This window comes from Molothrus aeneus, chromosome Z, assembly GCF_037042795.1.
Source record: "Molothrus aeneus isolate 106 chromosome Z, BPBGC_Maene_1.0, whole genome shotgun sequence".
Taxonomy (NCBI): Eukaryota; Metazoa; Chordata; class Aves; order Passeriformes; family Icteridae; genus Molothrus; species Molothrus aeneus.
The window spans coordinates 2208415-2232352 of NC_089680.1; the positions used below are offsets into that span (position 1 = coordinate 2208415).

At 45.8% G+C, this 23938-nt stretch overlaps 1 protein-coding gene across 1 annotated transcript; it reads right to left on the bottom strand.

Moving 5' to 3' along the window:
- Positions 1 to 10280: 10280 nt before the first annotated feature.
- On the bottom strand, positions 10281 to 22709 carry LOC136568746 (urea transporter 2-like). Its single transcript, XM_066568918.1, has 8 exons — positions 22544 to 22709; positions 20453 to 20642; positions 19916 to 20044; positions 16933 to 17125; positions 15539 to 15686; positions 13921 to 14055; positions 11829 to 11878; positions 10281 to 10550 (listed from the first exon to the last, which is right to left on the bottom strand). The coding sequence occupies exons 1-8, from the start codon at positions 22707 to 22709 to the stop codon at positions 10281 to 10283; spliced, it is 1281 nt and encodes a 426-aa protein (XP_066425015.1).
- Positions 22710 to 23938: the final 1229 nt, after the last annotated feature.

The following is a 23938-nucleotide window of genomic DNA, read 5'->3' on the forward strand; positions in this document are numbered from 1 at the left end:
AAATGAATCCTTGCATGTCCAAAGAAGGGATATGCATTGGGTGATTTGGATGGCAGACCCTCACACACAAGGAGTGTGTTCAGACTGAATTTTGATCTTCACACCTCTCACATTCCAGGGATGTCCAGGCCTGGCTTCAAATTATTTCAAGCAACATCTCTTCAGCTCTCCCTCCAAGGCGTGCAGCACATGGGGCAGGCAGGGCTCACTCCTGGGTTGATCTGTAGGGTATTTATTCCCTCCAGGGAATCACGGATTCCCAGAATATTCTGAGTTGGAGGGGACCCACAAGAATCATCGAATCCAGCTCTGAAGTAAAAGGCCCATAGAGGGAATGAACCCACAGCCTTGTCCAAATTAGCAGCATGCTCTGGCCAACCGAGCTTTTCCCATTCCAGGGTGAGGAGATGGGAAATGAGGAATTCCAGGTGAGTTATTGGGAATGGGAGTGGGAAACAAGAGGATGTTACTGGGAATGGGAGTGAGAAACACGGGAATCTGAAGGAGTTACTGGGAATGGAGAGGGAGAAATGAGGATTTAACTGGGAATGGGAATGGGAAATGTGGAATTCCGGGTGACTTCCTGGGAATGGAAAACGCGGAATTCTGGAAACTGGGAGTAGGGGAGGGAAATAGGAAATTCTGGGTGAGTTCCTGGGAACGGGAAATGAGAATTTGGGTTGGTTACAGAATCCCAGAATGTTTTGGGTTGGAAGAGACTTTAAAGCCCATCTCATTCCACCCCCTGCCTTGAGCAGGGACACCTTCCACTATCCCAGGTTGCTGCAATCCCTGCCCAGCCCAGCCTGGAACACTTCCAGGGATGGGGCAGCCACAGGCAGGGACTGTGCCAGAGCCTCCCCACCCTCACAATCTCTTCCTAATACCTGATCTCGACTGCTCTCTGTCAGCACGAAGCCACTCCCACCTGTGCTGTCACCACCCGTACAAAGGAGCCAGATTCAGGACTGCTCTGTCTGATTCTGGTGCCTTAATGAGCTGCTTGACAGGTTGGAGCGACACACAAAGAAGCCAGTGGCTGGCGGGTCAGTGATGGATATCTTGGAGTGGAGCATTGTTCGGATTATCAGAGCTGGTTAATCAGTAACAGGATCACAGCCTGCTGATGGGAGTGAGGCCCCTGGCAGAGCCTGCTCTGGGATGGAGAGCAGGGAAAGCCTCCAGTGCCATGTGACGGGGATCTCTGGATCCCAGGTGCAGCCAGCTGCTGGAGAGGTGGATGCAGGAATGCCTCCCTGCAGCTGTGTGCCCTAGGAAAACCTTCCTGGTTGCCCGAGGGCTGAGATTCCCCCTGTATAGGACTGGTGTAGAAAGGTGGGAATGATAGAAAACCCAGGTGTGACTCAGTGCCAGTTCTGGTGCCCAGCACTAACCTCCAGTGCTGTAAGTGATGTAGGTATCCTTTGGGGTTCAACGTGGGAAAACTGAACTTGCAATGGCCATTCCTAGGCAAAAGGATTGAGATGTGCGCGTTTGTCATGTAGCTGTCACTTACCACCTGCCTGGGAGTGGGCCACCAGCTCTGGGAGATGAGGTAAATGTGTGCAAATTGATCATGCAGGTGACACAGGGGACTAGAGAGTTTCCTATTGATTTTAGGCATGTGTGAAGACCACTTGGTGCTGAGGACAAAGCAGCTGGTGTTGGTGTCTGACAGCTAAGCTCTGTGTGATTTAGGAGGTCTAAATCTGTGACTTATCTCACCAGCTCTCTGCTGGAGAAGATGCTTGATGTTCTTGTGTGCTCTCTGGGAAGGTGTCTCTGAGAAGAGACACCTTGGACCAAGACCAATGCTGGACGTGGTGAGAACCATGTCACCACTGGATCTCAACCAGACACAGCACCAGAAAAAAGCTGAATGATCCCTGACTGGTTTAGCTCGCCCGGCAGGAGCTGCCTGGCTGCATCAGCTGGGTACAAAGCTTGAACTGGTCAGCTGTGCCAGGAAAGATTCTAATGGCCCTAATTCAGCTTCACACACTTTGGCTTCACTCCTTTCTCAAGCCTAAGTGGCCTTGAAGTGGTGCATTAAAACCACTTGGTAGCAGATTGGCTTTTACTGCTGTTTTTGGCTGCACTCCTTGACTTGACTTTTACCGATGGGAATAGGCCTGCTCAGGGAGCTGCATCAGCTCCTGGACTCCAACAAGTGCTTTAAAACGGTGTAAATCCATTTATAGAGCTTTGCAGGTGGCTAAACCCCAAGTCTTGGTCTGCTTTTGCCAGGCTGGGGGGTGGATATGTGATACATGACCAGTCTTTGGGAGGGAAAGGGAGGGATCCCTTCCCTGGAAACGCTGACAGAATTCCTCCTAATGCAGCCCACAGAGAGACTGGCTTTCTTGCTGCAAGGACACCTTGCTGCACTGTGGTCACCTTGGTGACCACCAGGACCCTCCAGGCCTCTTCTTTTGCTGCTTTCCAGCTGGAGGGCCACCAGCATGTATGGATGGAATTGTTCCTCCCCAGATGTGGGACTCCACACTTCTTCGGGAACTTGAAGGGGTTCTTGTCAACCCATTTTTCCCAGCCTGTTGATGACCTCCGGATGCCAACACAGCCCTCTGGTATACCCAACTCTACTTCCAGTTTTGTGCCTTCCCCAAATTTGCTGAGGGTGCTCCAACATACTGATCTTTAATTAAGAAGTAAACTTATTATGCCTGGCTTGCACCACTAATGACTGGGCTCTACGTGTAATTTGTGCCACTAATTATAACACTTTGAGCCCAATTTTCAATCCAACTTTCTTCACATTTATTTAGCCCATACTCCTTTAACTTGTCTGTGAGGATGTTATGGGACAGGGTGTCAAAATAAGGTGATGCTCCAAATTTGCTACAGGGAGGTAAGGGACTTTTGCAGCTCACCTGGGCTGGCAAACCTAATGTTTCACTTCCAGAAGTGCTGCCAGTCTGTGGTTCTTCTGAGGTGTGTGGAGAGCTGGCAGTGGTAATGGAAGTGTGGCAGGAGTGAGAGAGAGCCCATGTCCTGGCTGAGGACACGGCTGCTCTGGCCAGCTATGATCTGTCCTGTCCCACAGGCTTGAGGAGCAGGTCAGCCCCCACCAACATCTGTGGCCACTTTGCTTTTCATCATCTTGTTTTTAGGAGTGAGTAAAGAGTGGAAAAATCTGTTTCAGCACAGAGCACCACAGGGTCTGTCACAATCTTGGACTTGTTTGCTAAGAGCAATAGTTTTGGGTTGATACAAAGCCAACAGCCAAATGGGAATGGGAAGCTTCTATCCCTGCATTTTGGCCTGTAAAACTCTCTAGAGAAAGCTGCTGTTTGACATTCCCCTGCGGGCAGTGGGATGGGGCTGGGTACAGACCGTGCTCTGCTCCAGTGTCCGTCTCCCTCTCGTGGTGTGACTCCAGCACAGCCACATGTGCAGCTGTGGGAATCGCAGCAAATATTCACATCTCCAGTTTCAGAGGACTCACAAACAGCAGTTCCCTTGCCCTGGCACAGTCCAAACTCTGTGTGCTCTATCTGCTGCTCTGTGCACTGCTCTTAATGATGAATGGTCCCAAAATTTTCAGTTCTCCTAATGCATCTTAATGATGCACTTATCTCCTCTTCCTTCATGCTCTGGAGACCCACTGTCCTTTCTGTCCACCTGGACATGCTCTCATGGCTCACCTTCTCAGTCCATGCAGCTCCAAGGGTGCATAAATGATACCTGGAAACCAGCTTATTGATTAGGAGTGGCAGTCTCCGTATCCTGGGAAAGGAGTGGGGCAGGAATCTGTGAAGAGCAGGTTGTAGCTGTCCCATAGCTACAGCAGTGTGTAAAAAAGCTCTGCTCTGCCATGGCAAAATAAGTGGCAACTTCAGAGAGAGGTGCAGACTCTCCTCTTGCAGGCTGGTGCTCTGAGTCCTGGGCTACAAAACAACTCCTCTGTTTCAGCTGCAAGTTTTTCAAGGTATTTATTCAAAATGTTGCTGCTAGTGGGAGGGGGGAATGGTTTGGAAAGGCACCAAGGCCCTTCCAAGGCCACCACATGCCAAAGACTGCAGTGGTGGTCCAGCAGGTTGGTGATGAGGAGCTGCCCCCTGGCACCATCCCATTCACCAGTGCCAAGATTCCCATGGTGTCCAGCTCAGGAAATGTGTCTGAGGCTCCAGGAAGGACCAAACAGTCATGTGTGTAATGAAACCCAGTGAAATACAGGTCAAAGAAAAGTCCAGTGCGTTGTTCTGGCTGGTTCCCCTTGTTTGGCTTTGTGTCCCTTTCCCTTTTCCAGTCAGCTGGATAATTTTTCCTGGAGCAATGGACATTTCTCCAGTCTTGTCTGGCTGTCTGTGGTGATGAGATTGAGTAGCAAGTCCTGGGACTCAGGAGCTGAGAGGGAGAAAAGCTCTCTGGTTCATGCCTGAGTCTGAACCTCCAAGGCTGTTTCTCTGGTCATCTCTAGCATGGCAGACTGGATCATCCACTTTAGAATCACAGCATTATAGAACAGTTGTTCAGAGAAGAGCTTTGAGATGATTGAATCCAACCATTATATTGAATCAGTCTGAAATACTGGAGGGGTTTGAAGGCCTGAGGTTGACTGTGTTGCTGTATTTCAGAAAAGATGGGACACTGAAACTGAAATAATTCTAAGTTTCAGCTTCAAACCTTTCTCCTGCTCTCCTGGCTCCAAGGAAAAGCCCAAATTCAAAAAGGCTCTTTTTCTAAACCTACCTCAAGACAGCAGGATCCTGTTAGAACTAACAGAACTGGCCAGACTTACCTCTTTTTATGACACAAGGCAAAATGTTTCTCTGCTTCTTCATTTACTATTGCAATTTGAGAGTCAATTCACTTCCCTGCATCCACTCTCAGCTTAATAAACTTCCCTGCCCCTTCTGCTTCCCTTGCCCTGATGGCAGGGCAGTGAGGCTCACCCAGGGTATGGCTGCTTCCAAGGAAATAATTCCTTCTCACAAAGCTGTGTGTTGTAGGAATATATGTGTTAGGCCTTAACATAGAGCAGAATGCAATAATTTTTCCAGCAAGAAACTCTTCCAGCCTATAAATCCCAGTGATTACTACTTTCTTGCCAAGTAGTTCTTACTAAAAGTGGAAGATGCTGTACACAGCATGGGTTGCTGATCAACAAGAGAAAGAGGACTGGTAGCATCCAGAAATGAAGCATCAGACAGTAGGAACAAGTGAAAATTAATAGTCAGTGCAATGGATAGAGGGAGAGTTACTCTGGCTGTGGGTGGTTACGGGATTTTGCAAGCAGTGCTACAAAGTGACATTTTCATGCACAAGCACAAACAGGTAAAAATCTGTTTGCAAAAGATTTCACATTTTGGGGTAGGAAAAGAAAAAAAAAGTCATATCTATTCGGTAACTCAGTTTCTGTGAAGGTAAATGTCCTAAATGTGATTTAATTTGCACAAGTGAATTAAGCTCACTTGGCAACAGCAAGAAAGCATTGCTGGCTGACAGTTTGTCATCACCTCTGATTTTTTTGTTTTCTCCAAAGACAGGAAGTCTATACCTGATTTCTGGCTGAGTGGTTCTGCAGAGTAGAGATTTTTGGAAGACAGAGCAATGGACCTGTCAGCACTTGGCTGAAATGAAGGAAGTGTGGAAAAGCAGTGCCAGCTACAGGACAAAGTGTGCCGGGGGAAAAATACTCCAGACCATCCTGGGCACAGGTCAAGGATGCTCTTTGCAATTCAGCGCACAGCACACCTTAATTTGCAGGGGCTGGGATGTGCTAAACAGCCCCAACAACTGTGCATTTTGCGTGGTGATGTAGCTGGATGCTTTTGGAAGGGCTTCTGCACACACTTGGTGCTTCAACCCTGCTGTGCTGTGTGAAGATGCACATTTTGGGAGCAGGGATTTGTGTCTGCCTCAGCTGTCTATGCAAAAAGCTGCCCCTGGAGGTGGATGTGAGGATGCAGCTCCATGAGACTTTAAGCTCTTGAGTGCACAGAGGTTACTGAGTGCACTCAGGAGCTGCTGAATGACAAGTCAGAGATACCCAAGCTCATTGCTGGGCAAAATGTGGTGGGAGAAACCTTTGCTTCCCACGCAGCCTTCCCATGTCTTATCCCACCACTGGGATGTGTGAATTCCAGCTGTGGCAACAGCAGTAGGAATCTGTAAAAGCCCCCTGAGAACTGTAAAATCAGCTGCAATCAAGGGCTTGTTTCCTGTTTGAACTGCTTCCATCTCCCAAATTAAAACTGATGTAGAGGAAGAGAGAGTGAGGGAAAGCATTCAGCAAACAGGTTTCCCCCTCAGAGTGGGGATATTTCTGCAACCCTGGCAAATGTGATCTACAGAAAACCTAAATAATTCTGCAGTGTTGGACAAGATGTCTGTCTTTGCAGACTGGAGATGTCTGGCATGGACAGAGCACACAGCAACTCCCCAGCAGCTGGATATTTTTAGGAATTATCTTATTCTGATAAGTTTTGAAGTTTTGGGTTTTTCAGCTTATAGGAAGGCCCCATGTTGCTTGACTGCCCCTCTGGAATACAGAGCCCTTCCTGGTATATTCTGCTGCCTGCTGGGATGCAGGCTGGCTCCCTGTGCCAGCAACCTAGGTGCTGGGGAGAAATGCACCCTCTCCTGTATCTGATGATTTCAGGCTCCTGAATCAGTGCAGGTCTGCACTGATTGCTTGCAGGTATGGGAAGAAAAGGTGTCACATTGCAGAAAGGCTGAAGAAAAGGAAAATATTTATTTTAAGTTCACAGCAATGTTGAGTGGAGCAAGGGGTAGGGCCCAGGCTCATCAAAGCCGCTCTGGTTGCTTGAGAGTAGAGTCCAACAGGGAAATCTGTTCATCAGACTTTAACCCACTGTGCTTTGCTGGCCTGTGAGTGCCAAGCAGTGATGCAGCCACTTCTCCCCATCACTGTTTGGAAGCACAGCACTGGGTTTTCCAGGTCTGCACCTCCCTGGTGCCACCACCTCCTGTTGTGGTCTCCTTCTGTGCTGCTCTTCCCATCAGCTCTTCACCCCTGATTTTTTTGTTTTCTCCAAAGACAGGAAGTCTCTACCTGATTTCTGGCTGAGTGGTTCTGCAGAGCAGAGATTTTTGGAAGACAGATTAGGTCTCAAAGAAGATCAGATGATGGAAACCAGTTTTAGAGTGGAGATCAGGAAAAAATTCATTATGGAAAGGGCTGTCAAACCCTGGCACAGCTGCCCAAGGCAGTGATGGAGCCCCCATCCCTGGAAGGATTTAAATGCTTTGTGGGTGTGGCATTTGGGGAACATGAGCTACTGGCAAGTTTAGCAGTGCTGGGGGAATGGTTGGAGTTGAGGATCTTAGAGGGCTTCTCCAGCCTGAAGGATTCTGTCCTTCTGTGAATCAGGAGGGAAACTTTGTGCTCCAGCAATGAGGATGCTGCAGTGCAGGTGGCAGTGTGGCTCTGACCTCTGCTGCAAATGTCCACGGGGAAAGCAAATCCCTTCCCTCCACCTTCCCTCCGTGCAGCTTTGCTAATTACTCATGAGGGGTCATTACCAGGTCAGTCATCCTGGAGCCACCAATGCTCAAGCCAAGACATCTAAATGGCTTGCCCCAGCTTTTTCTCTGAGTTCTCTGACTGGTCTTACTAACAGAAGAACATATGTCTATGGGAGAAGAGTTGAGAACTTCCTCTCACAGAGCAAAGTTTCCTTTTTTTTTTTTTCCTTTTAGGGGGTATGAAGCAAATGCAAGAGTTTGAAAAATGATATTTGAAGGAATAAAGTAAGCATTTTTCTTGGAACTGCATAGTGTATTTACTATTTTTTACATTGAGCTCCACTTAGAACTGTCTTAATTCACTGGGAAGTTCTCTTGCAATTCCTTCACTTTGCTAAGTTTATTCTGCTTTTTAAGTTTTTAAGGCAAATTTTTAGGAGGTTGGTTTTTTCATGTGCTATGGCTAGGCCAGGTGTTGGTTTGTATAGGAACATTTATTTAATGCTGTTTAAGGTGGAGGTGAGCTGGGTGGAATGATGACTCTAACTGCAGAAGAAACTTTTTTTCTCCTTTAATGGTCGTATTTGTTTTATGTTAGACCTCTGGGAGCTGTCGCAAAATTATTAGTCCCACTGAACACTGTACATTTTTTCTCTCTTAATGAAAATTTTTATAGAACTCTCTAGGTATCAGACTGCTGGGCTACCACTGATAGCTTCAGTTAGTGCTTTTATTGTCTGCTGTTCCCTTGCAGGAGACACTTGATTTGTCTTGCCTGTTTTCAAGAATTATTAGTACTGGCTATAGTTACTCAAATCTTTTGATTAGCTAGAGACTTAAAAAAGCTGTTTATACTCTATTTTTTATGGAAGGCTTCAGCTCTAGAAATTGCTTTACTAATTGATTTTAGGATGGATTTTCTTGTGGCTGAGGAATTAATGCCTGCAGTGGCACTTAGATGACAAATCCTTTCCAATAGCCATATTGTGCCTGGGCTTCACTGTTATTTTTAGGAAAACAAACAATATGTTTGGCATAACTAACTGCAATTGTGGTTTTTCTTCACATGTATGGTGAAGAAAAGCATTATTTTGCAGTAATTTTCCCAGTAACCTTGCATTTCTAGTATTCAAATATTTCTCTAATGCTGTGCATGAGCTAAATTAAACTGTTCATGAATAAGCTCTCCTAGTTTCTGTGTGCTTCATATTTCATTGACTGCTGTAGAGAGAAGGTCTTCAGACAGTTGTGTGTCACCTCTTGTGTTATTCTGCCTCTCTTTGTCTCTCTCTACAGCAGCAGCAACAGGGGGATGTTCCCGATCTTGCAGTTTGCAGTGATCTCAGGAGACTGCTTTGGTGCTAGCATTAGTTTGCTGATATCATGGCTCAAAGGATGTCTTGGAAAAGAAGGGAGGAAGTAGGACCTAAATATTACCAGAATTCCTGGAATGGCCTCCCTTGTTTAAAAAAACCCAAACATCTGAACATAAACCAAAAATGTTTTTTTGTCTTCCAGGATGAATTCATTCTTGGATGCTGTTCTGTGGGACATTTAGAGGGGTGGCAGATGCTGGTGCTGCTGGATTTAGGTGATTAAGGCACAAATAATCCCATGAGCACTACCCAGGCTCACCTTTTTAAAAAGTGGTTTTTGGAGGTGGGATCCCACCTGTTCAGAAATACTCGCATGGATCTGCAAAGCAGTCCCTCATCGTGAGGCAGAGAGGACATCTTCTGGTCTGCGTGTTTGTGGTTGCATAATCCCTTTGGATTTTAAATTTTCACATCCCTTGGGTCTGTGATTTTAAACTGACCTGGTAAAACAACTTTAGAGTGTGGAAGCCTTTCTGTCAGGCCTTCTTCACAGAGGTTTTGGCAAAGGTTCCTGAGAAAATCCTCCTTAGGGCTGTTGGAGCTTCCCTGCTGTAAGGATTTTGAGGAGGCATAAAGTGGCAGTGGTAACCTTTGACTTGTTAATTTCTCATGGTCTAATGGAAAGGATTTGCTCCTCTATGAAAGGGAGAGAAAGAACTGCGACCAGCAGTAAATGTTTATCCCATTCTTTATATGGAGTTTTTTATTTCCCAGTGGATGTGTGTAGGGATTCAGACTTGCCATCCTGCAATCAGCAGGAGAGAGAGATCTTCAATTTGCAAGACAGAAAATTATTCAAGGAAAAGAAGAATGTTTGATCACTGCTAGCTAGTCGCTCTTCTAGACTGATTAAAGCATATATATTCATTGCCTTGGCACTTAATGAGGAGGCAGGAGATGGCAACAGAAGTGCTACAGGATGTACTCTGTAAGAATATTTACCTGTGTGTGTTGTAGCTGTTAAGAGGTATTAAATGGGTTAGACATTGACGGCACACAAGAAAGGAAGAGAACAGTCTGTTTATTTCACTTTCAAATATACATGCTCTTAATTTGAAGTGTAGCTCTTGACTTAGTTCTTACATTATTTATTATTATTAGACACCAATGCCTTCTCAGCATATTTATTTTGTTAAATTACACCTCTGAAATTAAATGCAGCCTCTTGTCAGCTTTAATGTTCTTCTGCCTATTCTTATAATTATTATTGATAAGAGGTGACTTTCAAGTTAACAGCCAGTGGATGGATAAGGCAGCTGTTATTATGTTACCTGAGTGCTTTTCGGAAAGCTTAGCTCAAGGGCAAACCGTGATTTCTCCAGTGTGGAATGCTGAATCCCCAGCCTGCATACTGCTGGCTAAAGTGGTGTTTGTGGCTGTGCTGTGCCTGGGTGATGTCTGAGAAGCTGCCCCCAGTCAGCCCCCAGGCTGCAGAGTGGTGGGTACCTGCAATCAGTGAGCGTGGCGGCTCTTGGGGATGCACAGGGGGGTGCCCCCACTGTTAATTCCTGAGCCGTCAGAGGGTTTCTGCTCCCTTCGCTTCTGCTCTTCCCTCCTGCTCTCTGAGGCCCTCCTCCTCATCCTCAGGTAGTAGATCCGGTTGGCTTCTGGGTGGGTGACTTGGCAGAGGGGCATTTTGTAGATGGCTGGGTTCTGGGAGGTGATCAGCAGGAAGAGGAGCGCCGAGAGGCAGAAGGGCCAGGTGCACACTGGCAGCCCGAGCTGGCAGGGGGACACAACACACACAAACACCACTTTGGTACCATTTTTGGTCTCTGTGCTTATGCCTGCCTGTGGCTAAACTCTTCCATGTGGGAAGCTGGGAGGGCCTTGGATTCCCTGAAGACACAGTGGGCACCAAATGCCAATTCAGCTGGCCACACAAAGGTCTGCTTTTCAGCTGGAGGGCTGGGGCTGCACAAAGCACCTGACACTGCAGACCTCAGTCCTGTCAGAGATGCAGCTTCAATACCAGTGGATGGAACCTGGCACCAGCATTGAAACAACTGAATCAGGCTCCAGAGATCTGATCACTTCAATGAAAGCCAGGACACCCAGCTCACACATGGACACTTGAATTCTCTAACAGAAGAGCTAAATTCTACCCTCTCTGTCCCGTAAAATATGTATGGAGAGTACTATTCACGCATATTTCCTCTCCCCAATGACAATATGATGCTGGCATCACATCCAACCCTCAGCCCTCTCTGTTCTCCCACCTCTGGACCTGAATTGAGGTCTTCCAAAAGCAAGACCATGGGGACAAAACGTGGATGTCCTTTTTCCTGATGCCTCCCAAAAGCAGGTGTGCTTAAAGCAGCCCATATGTGGGGACCTACATAGTACTGAGAGGGTGCCAGATGAAAATGTTCAGTGCATGAAGCTGCTAGTTCTAATATTTTTTTTCTTTTAAGTTAGTAAATCAATTTAATTAAAATATGGTTTTGCTTTAATCTCTTAGATCTTAAAGAAGAAGCAGAGTCTGGCATTTCTGTCTTCACTCCTTTCTTGATTTGTCCAAATATAATAACTTTGTACTTAAGAGACCAGTCTCCCCCTCATTTTAGTTCTCATACCCAGTTCAAACATCAATAGTATCTGTGGGCAGTGTTGGAGAAAGACCTTGAATGAAGAAAATGAAAATTTAGATCATTTGGAATTGCTGAAAGATAATATTCAACTAAGTATTTAATCTCAAACCATATGCTGTTGCTGTAATTCACATATACATGCACAGCCCTGTTGAGCCCTGTTGTGGATAACATGCTCCAAAGGTCTTTGAAATCTTATTATCAGATATAAAGTCTTCAGGGGCACAATTCAGCTGACACAGGGTTTGTACAAGACCTGCCAGCTGGCTGCAGCATTCTCATTTCAGTGTTGTCAAAGCTGACATGGAGAATTTTGAGGCATTTCCTTAATGTTATATTTGAACAAATCAAGATGCAGTTAAAAAAATAAGAAAAAAACCTCAGGTAAAACAGAAAACCCCACACTTACCACAGAGAGTGCATTAGCAAGAGCTGCTCCGGAGTAGGCACAAAATAATGCTGAGAAGAGAAGACCAAAGAGAGCTCAGGATGAGGAAAACATTGTTCAATTCTCAATTCTCAAAAAAAAAAAACCCAACAAAACAAAACAAACAAAAATAAAAAAACAACAACCAAACCACCAAAAAAAAAAAACCCAAAGGAAAAAAAAACCAACCAAACAACCAAACAACGTCCAAAAGCACAGCAAAATATCCTTCCTGGTACCTAATGTGAGGATCATTGCTGGAGTTCAGCAATCAGTTGAAATGTCCCAAGAGAAAATGGCCTAAAGTCTCACCAAGGAAGATCTAGGTTGAATATTAGGGAAAAATTTCTTCACAGAAAGGGTTGTCCAGCCCTGGCACAGCTGCCCAGGGCAGTGGTGGAGTTCCCATCCCTGGAGGGATTAGCAGCTGTGTAGATGTGGCACTTGGGGACATTGGCTAGTGGTGGCCTTGGCAGTGCTGGGAACACAGTTGGACTTGATGTTCTTGGAGGTATTTTCCAACACAAATGATTCTGTGACTGCATTTTGTCCTATCTTCTCTGTAGAGATGGATGGTGAATGAAGAACACGGTTTTGTCAAGATGAAGCAATCGTATATTTCTTTTATCTTTAATTTCTTTTTATCTGGCAATACCTGACCCACATGCAGTGGGAATTGCTGAAATTCTCCAGCAGGGCTGGACTTCAGAAATTCTCTGCCCCGTGGCTTCATACCACAACCAGTTACCAAAGGGTCTCTTTGCACCAGGATGACAGAACAGGAGGCAAGGTCAGGCACCCAAGTGTTAAATTAAGGAAGGAAAAGCTACTGAGAAATCCAGAAACTGTGCTCAGGACACTGAGATAAAGATAATTGTAGCCTGGGCATATCTTCACAGGAATGTCGTAACTGGAAAATTTCTCCGACTGTTCCCATAGTGCCTGGTTTTGGCTGCTGTTGGATGTGGGGTCTTTGGGCGGATGGGTTTTAAACTGACCTGGTGCAACAGCTCCCTTCTTATGACACATTTCCCCCAGTGATACATGTATAATCAGGAAAAGGCTGCTTCTATGAATCTGTTGAGTTGCTAACTGGTTAAACATGCTCATGGATTAACTTGAGCTCATGCCACAAATAGTACTTCCACCCTTTCTAGATGTTTCCATATTATCAGGGTCTAACACTTTTCCCTCTGTATTCATACAATCAAGCCCAATGCTGATGCTACCAGAGAAACGGGTCTTGCACAGTACCTATTTTTTGGGACAGACAGAGTGATTTAGGACAGACAGAGTGATGACTGGCTCTAAACCTGTGCTCCTGTCTTAGGCTGGAAATGCAAGATGTGGCTGGGGGTGTGTATTCTATCACCAGCTGTTAGAGGTGGGGCAATTAATTGGGCCACCTGTCAAAACCAGGTGGGGCAGGTTTTTTTTAATCTCTTCCACAACCAATCCTGCCTCCTGAAAATATCTTCTGTTAATGGGCCAATGAGTGTCCCTGCATAGCTGATAAAATTCCATCATCCCATGGGGAGATGCTCTGCCCAGGGGGAGGAGCCAAGCATTCCTACCTGGATATAATCTGAGGTTTGGAGCACCACAGCAGCCTCTGCCCACTGCATTCCCAGAGGAAGACCAGGCCCACCTACAGGACCCTGGAGCTTCAGAGGAAAACTCCCCCCTTGTGCAGGATCCCTGCTCCAGCAGGACCACAGCGGGCACTGCAGGAGGGCTGAGCCACCATGGAATGGGGCTGTTACACCCCCCTGACACACAGGGGGACAGGTCCTATTCTGACTTTGTCAGTGTTGTTTTGTATTACTGCATTTTATTTTTATTTTTCTTTTAATTTTTATTTTTTTCCTAATGAAGAACTGTTACTCCTACTCCCATATCTTTGCCTGAGAGCCCCTTAATTTCAAAATTATAATAATTTGGAGGGAGAGAGTTTGCATTTTCCACTTCCAGGGAGGCTCCTGGCTTCCTTAGAGGACACCTGTCTTTTCAAACCAAGACAGCTCCTCATAAGCTGCCCAAATTTTTGCCTTCCCTTTATGTAAAAGATACTCACCACAGGCAAGTGAGAGCAAATGTGTCTGCCAGGTCAGGGCGTAGAACATGCCCCCGATAGCAATGCAGGCCAGGGCACAGTTGTAGTTGTGTAAGCCAAGGTAGATGCTGTCAAAGGGGGATGCAATGCTCAGAGCTGCAGGACAAAGGCAAGGCTGTGAGCTCAGGTATGAGAGGAACATGCAGGAGGGATCTGTCATCTCTTCCTCATAACATCAAGGTGGGTTTGTCTGTTCTCACACATGCACACGCAGGAAAAGGAGGGTGTCAAAGGAGGCTTGTTATTTTGGAGCTCTGATAATGTCCCTGCAGTGGAATTTGGCCCAGTCTCAAAGGTTTATTTCAGACAAAACTTCCTGTGTATTCGCTGAGTGTGTTGTATCCACACACACAGGCAGAGGATCCAGCCAGAGTGTGGGAAAACCTTCTCACCTGGGTGTCCTCCTGGCAGGAAGCTGTGCTCACACACACACTGTTTACAGCTCATATTTACCCTAATTTTGAATATCAGAGGCACAACTGCATGTCTTTTGTGGGAACAAGCAGAGTTTTCCATTTTTTCCTAGTGACCTTTGTGAGATATGGCCTAGTTACAAGAGGTGGTCACTTCACCTGTGCATTCTCCATGGGGATGGATGGGAGCTGGGGGGTCTGCCCCAAATTTGACCTCTCAGAAACTTCTGCAGGATTTCTCACAGGCTTCAGGAGTACCAGTGAAAAGGAGAGTTCAATATGTAGTGCACAGACCACTGGCAATATTAATGCATTTCCTTCTATATTGTCCTCATCTGTCCTCTGTTTTTTCACCATGCTTGTCCCAGAAACTTTCCCCTGACCTTTCCCTTCTAGATTAAATGTCATGCCTCTACAAGACCTGCCATATGCTCTTAGCCATACAAATTGTGGACAGTTTTGTTTAAAATCCTGAATATAAGATAGCTACATCATGTATAAAGTGCTTCAGAGCACAGAGAAATTTTTGGATCACTGCCTTTTCCAAGGAATCAGACTGCACTTATTCTGTCATCTGTATTTATTAAAATTGGTCTCTTAAGTGGCATAATGTTATCTAACCTCTAGAGTCTGCTTCATGTCTCTCAATATTGTTTTTCTGGTTAGTAGAGAGACAGGACATTTTTAGTGGCATTCATTTTGGTATTTTGACAAATCCACAGCAGGGCTGAGCAAACTGCATCCCAGAAAAGTCTGTTTCTCTTCCTTGGCTGGTTAGTTCTGGGGCAGACCTTTGCTTGTGGTCATCATTTAAAGCAATTGTGATAGCAAGAAATCAGTTCTGAAAGTCTTTCTCCAGATTTCCTTATGATCTCCATGGGATTTATCACATCCAGTGGCTAGAGAGTTAAGTAAGGTGGAACAAACTACCTGTCTGAGTTACAAATCTAACAAAAAATGCAAATTTTAAAGAAAACCTGCTTCTGTTCTTGCCTGCACTCTGTTCTGTGACCTTTGCTAAGAGCTTTCAAATTAAGAGACAGTTTGAAAGAATGAGAGTGTTGTCCCAACTACAGCCAAGCTGAAGCAACTTTAAAGTCTGGACATAATCTGGCTTGGATCAAGATCTCTTGATTGAAAAAAATAATTTGGTCAGTATTTCTTACCTGCAAACATCCCCACAGCTGATCCAATTGCAGCATGCAAACAAATCAGTGGCGAGGAGATGAGCAGAGCCACAAGAAAAATCCCTCCAGTCCAGGGGTTTCCACAACCATACACTTGACCAATCCCAACTGGGATGGATTGTAAGAGCTGCAGCAGATGGCAGAAAAGGGCTTGTTATTTATTGTCTGTCTATGCCCTGAGGGACACAGCAGATGTTCTGTCCAAGATATTGGCTGAAAAGGGAAGGAAGAAACCCTGGCTCTGAGTTGGAGTCTGAGCACTTCATAGAATCTCAGAATGGTTTGAATTGGAAGGGACCTTAGATCATCTCGCCTTATTTTCCAGGCTGAATAAACCCAGTTCTCCAAGCCTTTTCTTATAAAAGATGTGCTCCATCCCTCTGATCACCTTGCTGCCTCCTCTGGTCTCCCTCTAGCAGCTCCAGCTCCTTGTGCTGCTGGAGCCAGGGCTGGGGCAGCTCTGCAGGTGGGCTCTCACCTGAGCCCAGGGGCACAGGGGCAGGATCCCCCCTGCCCTGCTGCCCACGCTGGGGCTCAGCCCAGGGCAGGGGGGTTCAGGCTGGGGCAGGTCCAGCTCTCACCCACAGCACCCCCAGCTCCTTCTCCCAGGGCTGCTCCCTCTGCTCAGCCCCAGCCTGGGTTGATCCCAGGGGCTGCCCTGGCCCAGGTGCAGCTCCGGCACTCGGCCGTGTTAAACCTCATGAGATTCCCCTGGGCCACTCCTGCAGCCTGTCCAGGTCCCTCTGGATGCCATCCCATCCTCCAGGTGTGTCAGCTGCACCTCTCAGCCTGGTGCCATCTGCAAATCTGCTGAGGGTGCCCTGGATCCCTCTGTGTGTGTCATTAATGAAGATATTCAATAACACTGGTGCCCAGATGGACCCCTGAGGGACCCCCTGGGACCCTAAGCCATTGACCACAACCCTCTGGATCTGGTACCCTGTTCTCCTCTGGGAAGGTGACCCTCCAAAGCTAGATCTAGACATGAGGCGACTGGATATAAATGAGTTTCTGTCACTTTGAAATCCTGATGTTTCCTCTGAATTTTCATATTGCCACTGACAGTGTTGCTGATGTTTTTTTTAACCTGGACAGGAGGAGTTCATATCCAGATGTGTGCTGGATGTACACTCAAGACTAGTTTTGGGCCAAGCCAAGTTTGAGGGGAATGAGAGGCTCAGGTTCTCTGCTTCCTGAGGCTCCACCAGCCTTTCTGCTGGATGAACCAGGACTGTCCCTAGGGATTCTGTGGCACTGAACCAACCCCTGTCCTTCTGTGAATTTTGACCCACATAAAAGCATCACCCAGAGGAGAAGGCCTTCATGCTCACCTTCTCACTGAAATACCATAAACCTGTTGGTGTGAAGCTTACCAGTGGCACATTGATGTCAGACCAGGTGATATTGGGCACTGCAGCTATGGGTTTGATGAGGGTTGTGGGGAAGAAGGGGTTGTAGTGTCCTGTAGCAGCTAGGTACAGGGTCACCACAATGTTGAAGGGCAGAGTGAAAACAGGAAGGTCCCATTTGCTGAAGATGGATCCCAAAGCACTGGACAGAACTGGGCTAAGAAAAGGAGAAGAAATAGAATTATAACTTGCTCATCACAATTTATAGTGGTGAGACAGCCTGCCTCTTTGGTCACAAAATGATAACTTTGGCAAATAAAGGCCAATACAGTTCCTTGTAACAATGCCAGGTGGTGAATATCTTAATAATAATACCTTAATACCTTAATCTGCATCAAACAAAGAGTTGTCGAAAGTTGTTTGTCTTTCTGAAGAAAATAATGTCCCATCCATGTATGCATCCAATACAGGATTTGAGCATGGACAGAGACAGGCAATCTGACTTACTATTCAGTTGAAAATTTGAATAAAAAGCAGTAAAGGAAATTTTAGGAATGTCACGTGAAGAACTGGGGAGAACTTTAGATGGTCTAAAAAAGCTGCTGTCTAGAGGAGGCAGGAGGGAATTAGAAATTATCCAATTTGCTTTTTTTTGGCCATTTTTGTTTTGTTCTTGTTTAAACAGTTTGAAGGGTATCATGAGATGGGTCTGGAAGAGAAATAAAGCAGAAGAAGTGATCAAAGGCAGTGGAAAATCTTCCATTAAGAAAGATAACAATATTTACTATGCTGGACACTATTTTTAGGGACTCTGAGGCCCAACAGAGTGCAAGATGAAATCATCACTGTAGCAGAGCTGGGCAAGGTGTTGGTACCAGACTTCACTCAGACCCTGACTGATGTAATTTTGTGCTGCTTAGGTATCATCTGAAATCATACACAGTTTCCTGAAAACTGAGACTTATTTTTAAGTAGCTTGATTGAATATTTTTAGCATGTAAAGTATTTGGGGTGAGACTCAACCTTAAGTCAAAACACAAAAACCATATAAACCTTGAAATACCATGGCCTTTCCCAAAGTTCTTGTTTGTAGAACCTAGGATATAATCTTTGATCTGCTTTCCTCAGGACATTTCCAGACTCTCTGATTTCCACTTGAAGTGTGTTTCCTACAGGAAGGACTATATGGGAGCATATTGGCAAGGTAATATCTGATTTTTATGCGTCCCAGAAAGTTCAAGGAAGAGAAGAAATGGCCAGTCCTTTGTGCAAATGGCCAGTGTTCTCCTTCCAGCTGAGCTCTTCTGCTACAGGTGAGCTGAATAGCTCTTATGGTCTACTCCAACTAGCAGTGAACATTGCAGTTTATAAAAAATCAATTTAAAGACTTTAAGTTTTTCAAGGAACTGGATTTGAGCCCTAGAAGGTCATTAAGCTGGTTATAATAAAAAACAACTCCATCCAAGTTATTTGACATTTCAATAGCAACATCTTGTGTCCTGCTGTACTATCAGTGGGAAAAATGCTTTGTTCTCCCTGTGTAATCTCAGATGAAGCCTATTCTTTTTTTGACAAGTTTGGTTCCCAAAGGAGTTTACAGATTTTCTTGCTTGCAGCTGTAGGGAAAAAAAATAAATCAGTACTTCAGTGAAAATGGTGTCCTAATTTCTGTGCTGAAATACAAAGCTTCTGTCACTTACACATCTTGTCAGGAAAAAAGGAAATAGTTAAATAAATGCTGACTTCTAAAGCTGAAAGTCAAAGTATCGGTTAAAAAAAATCACTGAAGTGTCTGATTTTAAAATATTTCAGCTCTGCCCTCAAGACTTGTGAACTAAACAATGAAGAAAATTTTGAACAAAAGGCCTCAAGGAATTCTGGCAGATGAGACAAAGTAAACATTCTTGCAACATGTCCTGGGTTTTGAGAGATTGTTATAAAATGACCTTTGCTGAGAATGACTAAAGAAATAAAATATAAAACAAATCTGATCTTAAAAGCAGTGAAAATCCAATAATGGTTTGCATCTTACTGCTTACAGTGATAAAATGTACTATTAAATTAATTTCAGTTAAGGCTGTTAAACAGATTCTGCAGTGCTGTTCAGATCCATATTCAAAAAAGGCAAAATTTAATCCTGGAAGCACATAGCCTGTCCTTTGGAGCTATTTGGAGGAATTAATTCTGCTCATGACTGGTTGCACATCCGAGAAGGAGAATATTGAATTCAGCCCCAAGATGAGCACAGGGTTGATTCAGGGCCTGGATGAGGAAGAAGCCTTGCGGTGTTGGGTGCAATGACCTCCATCCTGTGTGTGTCCTGCTGCTGAGGGCCATTTTCAGAGGCCTGGGGTGGGGCTGCTTTGCCTGTGTGCTACAATCAGTGTTTCTGTGCCCTCAACTCCTACCATGTCCCTCACGAGCTCTGTGAGGTGACAAACACAATCCTTCAGTGCCATCAAGTCTGGAGTCACTGGCGCAGGGCAGCGGGGCCCTCAATGCGCCTGAGCTGCTTTTAGCCAGACCCATCCTTTGGGAATTGTCCCTAGGAGGAGTGATGCCTCAGGTTTTAGCTTTTATTTTCAGATCCTGTACTTCTTTAGTGTGTACTTCTGAGCTTCATATTAGGGGACAATTAGCTCTCTTCACTGACCAGGGAGACAAAACAATTCCTTCTCTAGCTGGGGACCAAGGACAAATGATCCAAATTCCAGGCCCAAGAGCATAAACAAGTGGGCTGAAGAGAGAAAAGCAAGAAAGATGGGCCTTGGACAATTAACTTCAACATGCAAATGGACCAAAACTTATAAAACTGTGAGAACCCATGACTGGTCATCCATTTTGTGACCATTTTGGGTTCACCTGGGGTGTAGCACTGGCTGGGCTCTTTTGCTGCCTGAGGTGTATCCATTGAGGCCTTCTAATAAATCCCTGCTTTTTTCTTTAGCTCTGCCTAGTCTCTGTTCTAAGTCAGCCTTCAGAAGGCATGAGGAGCAGTGGCACTTACCAGGCCATGGAAATCACAGCCACGGCAGGCAGAAGCCACCAGTAGTAGTCCCCCTTGTCAGAGTAGACGGCCATGAGCAGGCCCACCAGGATCCCATTGTAGCCGTGCAGCCCAGCCGCGATGGACGACCTGCCGTGGAAACAATTGCGAGGCAGAAAGCTTTGCTGAAGGCAGCCCATCTCTGGGGCCTGCAGAAATGCAATTTGTAAGTGTCCTGCCCTTGTGAAAAAGCAGTGAGATTACTCATGTACTGCCTTGCACTGGTGTGTGGGAGGGGGGAAGTTTGGGGACTGCTGGATGATGGAGGGGGAATCCTTGTGACTCAAAGGATCTACATAGTTTGAGGACGGCTATCAGGGAGAAAGAACTGTGTGTTTTCAGGAAGACAGACAGCCACAGGGACAACTCTTGGGCACAACTCTGTCTTCACCTGAGTATTCTGTCTCTAACAAGGCGCAGTGACCCATCAGCGAGCTCCAAATAATATCACAACCATCAATTTTTATTAAGTGCATGAGGACACGAGGTGCCACCTACCTGTCCTGGCTGAGGGCCAGCGCAGTTAATGTGGACACAGTGGTTCCAGTGCAGCCCGTGAGCATCCACCAGGGGCTCTGGATGAAAAGCCCCACTAAAATGATCAGTCCACTGAGAGGGTTGTTGACAAACATCACCTGAGAGGTCCCTCGCAAGATCCAGTCCACCAGCTGAACCATTAAGGGCTTGCCTGGACGAGATCAAGACAAAACACTGTTGGAAAGGCATCATTTTAGCAAAGCACAATCTTTGCAGCCCCTTTCTGGGCATAGAACAGAGGTGAAATATTAACATTTCTGTAAAACAGGTCTCTGATTGATTGTTGTCTTTGCGTATTATCTGGCACTTGAGAATTAAGAGGGATGAACTGGGCACTTCTATAAAATTTATGGAGGGACAAACACACAAGTGACTTATTTATGGTTGTCAGAGAATAGTCAAAGGATTATTTGCATAGTAGATCACTTTAGATTCTGCTGTAAAATCAATAATGAGACAGACTCTTTTTGGTGTATAATTCAAATGCAGAGGGGGACTCTGAAAATACTTTGTATCTATATAGGGAAATACAGGAAAGGAAATTATTTTGCTGTTTTAGGAAGAAAATCAGTAACCTTGAGCATGAAGGTATGGTGTATATAGCAGATGGGGGTCAAAGGTTACTAAAAAGTATTTTGAGAGCTGAAGAACCTAAATTAGAAATCAGTAATTATAGGTTGGACAGTACTCAGGGCAAAGAGGCATTTCCAGAGGACAAAGAGTTATTGCTCTTTGGAGAAGGTTATTGAACATGGACAGAGTAAACAGACACCAAGCACAGATACCTCAGGTGAGTGCAGGGGGAATGTGGGATGAAGGCACTGCAATAACATTTTGCTGCTTGTTCTCCTACTGAAAATTGACTTGAGTTTTTACTCTGCCTCTCTTCTGGGAAAACTGCAACCATTTCTAAACTGCTGGGTGTTATTAAAGGATGATGCAAGGAGAATGGATGGGAAAGGGGAGCTACTTCCATGTACAAGATGTTCAGATGTTCACACAATGTCCATATGCAGCTTTTATCTTCAAGATTTATCTTCAAGATTTAGTCATCTTAATTTGATTGTTCATTAGATGCAGCTTAAGGTCTTAGGGTATTTTCTGAATATGGGCAATAACTTATTCCTAGGAATTCCTTTCAGGCAGGGTTGAGGAGGCAGAACAAGGAGGAGGAAGGAGTTCCTTAGAGGAAAATGACCAGGCTTGTCTGAGCTAATCTTAATATTTGGTGTTGAGCTATGCAACAGGTATCAGCAATACACTTAGTCTCAGACACAAGTATTAGCTGTAAAAGTTCAAAGATAACAGAGGACAGCGGCCAAAGCTTTCCAGAACACTGAATAAGAAAAGTTGTTGACAAAGCATGTACCACTGGAGTAAAGAGAAAGCAGGAGGAGATATTCCCCTGTGTCTGGGGATAACACTGGCCTGGCCATAAATGGATGCCTCCTTTTTCTCTCCCATTGCTGGAGGTGTACTGCTAACAACCTTAGCCTTGACAGAGGACCCACAGTCTTACACAGCCTCTCAATCCCCAGTAATTATGGGTATCTTGGACTGTCTGCTCATGCATTGCTCCTGTCTGGACAGTGAACCTTTGAGATCAGTCCTGGCTTCTATCTTACGGCATTGTAACACCCTCTCAGTGCTTATTGCTCCCCCAAGGCGGGGAACTCAAGAGCCTCTGCCTTTATCAGGAGGCAATTCCCCATCATCAGCCCACAGATGGATGAGAGACAGTGGCTAATCCAAGGCAGGAGACTCAACCCCCAGCCCTGCTGTGTGATTCTGGCACTGCTATGTGAGACCTGATGCTAATGACATGTAACTGAGTGTGAAAGACATCTCAGGACTGTGCCAAATTTTGCCTGCTGACATGGTGATGGCCAGAGGATACAGTGAGATTGTCTTCCTGAGAGTGATATAATTAAAAGGCCAGAGCTTGCAATGAGTTTGGACCGTGCTGCTTCTGCTCTGCCTCAGGGGTGAAACACATTTCACTGGAAGTACTGATGGTGATATGGATATCCCCAAACACATCCTTCTCCTTACTTTTCATCCACTCTCCATATTCATTCATTTCTCCTGTGAGATACCCAAAACTATGGTGGATCCAGTTTCCACTTCTCCACAGCAGGTCCTGGGCTCTTGACATCTCCTTGTTGTACAGCTCCCTCTCATTGGAATCTTCAGTCACAACGATCTCTCCAAGCTCCATCCCCTTTTGGGTGATGATAAAGGGTAACTGTAAATCACAGAGACAATGTGTTAGAAAAATATTTTGGGTTGGGCTCTGACAACAATTGGAACCCAGTGGTGATATCTTTTATAAAAGATGGGATGTTTATGGAGAAGAGATCTGCCAGATCCACAGCTGGGAGTGGTATGTGCTGCAGTGGTGTCTCCTCTCAGGGATGGGGACCAGGCAGTGCCCTGCTGCTGCTGTGGGGCTGTGGCACACACACAGAGCTGCAGGGGGAAAGAGAGACATGGCATGGGTGCCTTGCAGCATCCCACCCTCACTCCAGCTCCTGATGCAGCCTGTGGCAAGCTGCTGGCTGGACATGAGACGTGACATCTGCCAAGAGACTGAGAAGCACCTGTGTGCTGACCATGCTTGGCTGAGTGTAGCTACTGCGGCAGGTGCTGAGAGGGGAGCCTGCTGAAGTTTGTCCAGCAGTGAGCTGGAAGCAAGCAATGCAAATTGCCAGAACAGCAGCAGAGAGTAGGGGACAAGAAAATACAAGAGGAGAGGCTGAAGTGTGTGTCCTTTTTGATGTTGTGAGTTGGTGCTTTTGTGTATCACCAGGTATCTATGATACTCCTCATCCCACATCTGCCTTTGATAGACCAGCAAGAGCAACCTGGGGTAGCATCAAAGCATTGCACAGAAATCAGCACCCACATGTGGCTTTTGACGAGGACAAGAGCATTGGCTCAGGGCTGCATGCTTAGTTAGCAGGTGAATATTCAGCAGGAGTAGGGGTTTATTAATTTTCCAATTACAGTTGTGAGGCTTTGCTCATTAAAAATCTATTACCAATGAACATGAAAGAAAAAAAAATACATAAATACACTGCACTGTAGCCCGGTGAGCTACGCTGCAGGTCACACCCTCAAAATTGCATCCCTGCTGCCTGAGGGAGCCTGGCATCAGCTGTGGGATTTGCTCTGGTGATTTTGGTATGGTGTGGCTGGGTTTCCTCCTGGTGTTGCCCCAAAGCGGACAGTGCTGTATGAAGGGCTTGCCCCCTGTTTTGTGGAATATGGGCACCATCTTCCGGTGGGAGCCTGCTGCCGGGTGGCGCGGCGGGGCTGGCTGTCGGCGTGGCAGCCTGGAGCAGCAGCAGGGAGGGATGCTCGGCTGCAGGAAAGGCTGCTCTGCACTGACGGGAAGACGGCAGAGACAGCTCCGGCTCTAAACGCCCTCAGAAGAAGGTCCTTGAG

Excerpts from the sequence above, each read along its gene's own strand:
- LOC136568746 (XM_066568918.1), bottom strand. The coding sequence starts at position 22,709 with ATGGAGCTTGGAGAGATCGTTGTGACTGAAGATTCCAATGAGAGGGAG. Across the intron at positions 20,643-22,543 it reads ATATGGAGAGTGGATGAAAA|GCAAGCCCTTAATGGTTCAG; the intron begins GTAAGGAGAAGG and ends GATCTCGTCCAG. Across the intron at positions 17,126-19,915 it reads GCTGTGATTTCCATGGCCTG|CCCAGTTCTGTCCAGTGCTT; the intron begins GTAAGTGCCACT and ends TCCTTTTCTTAG.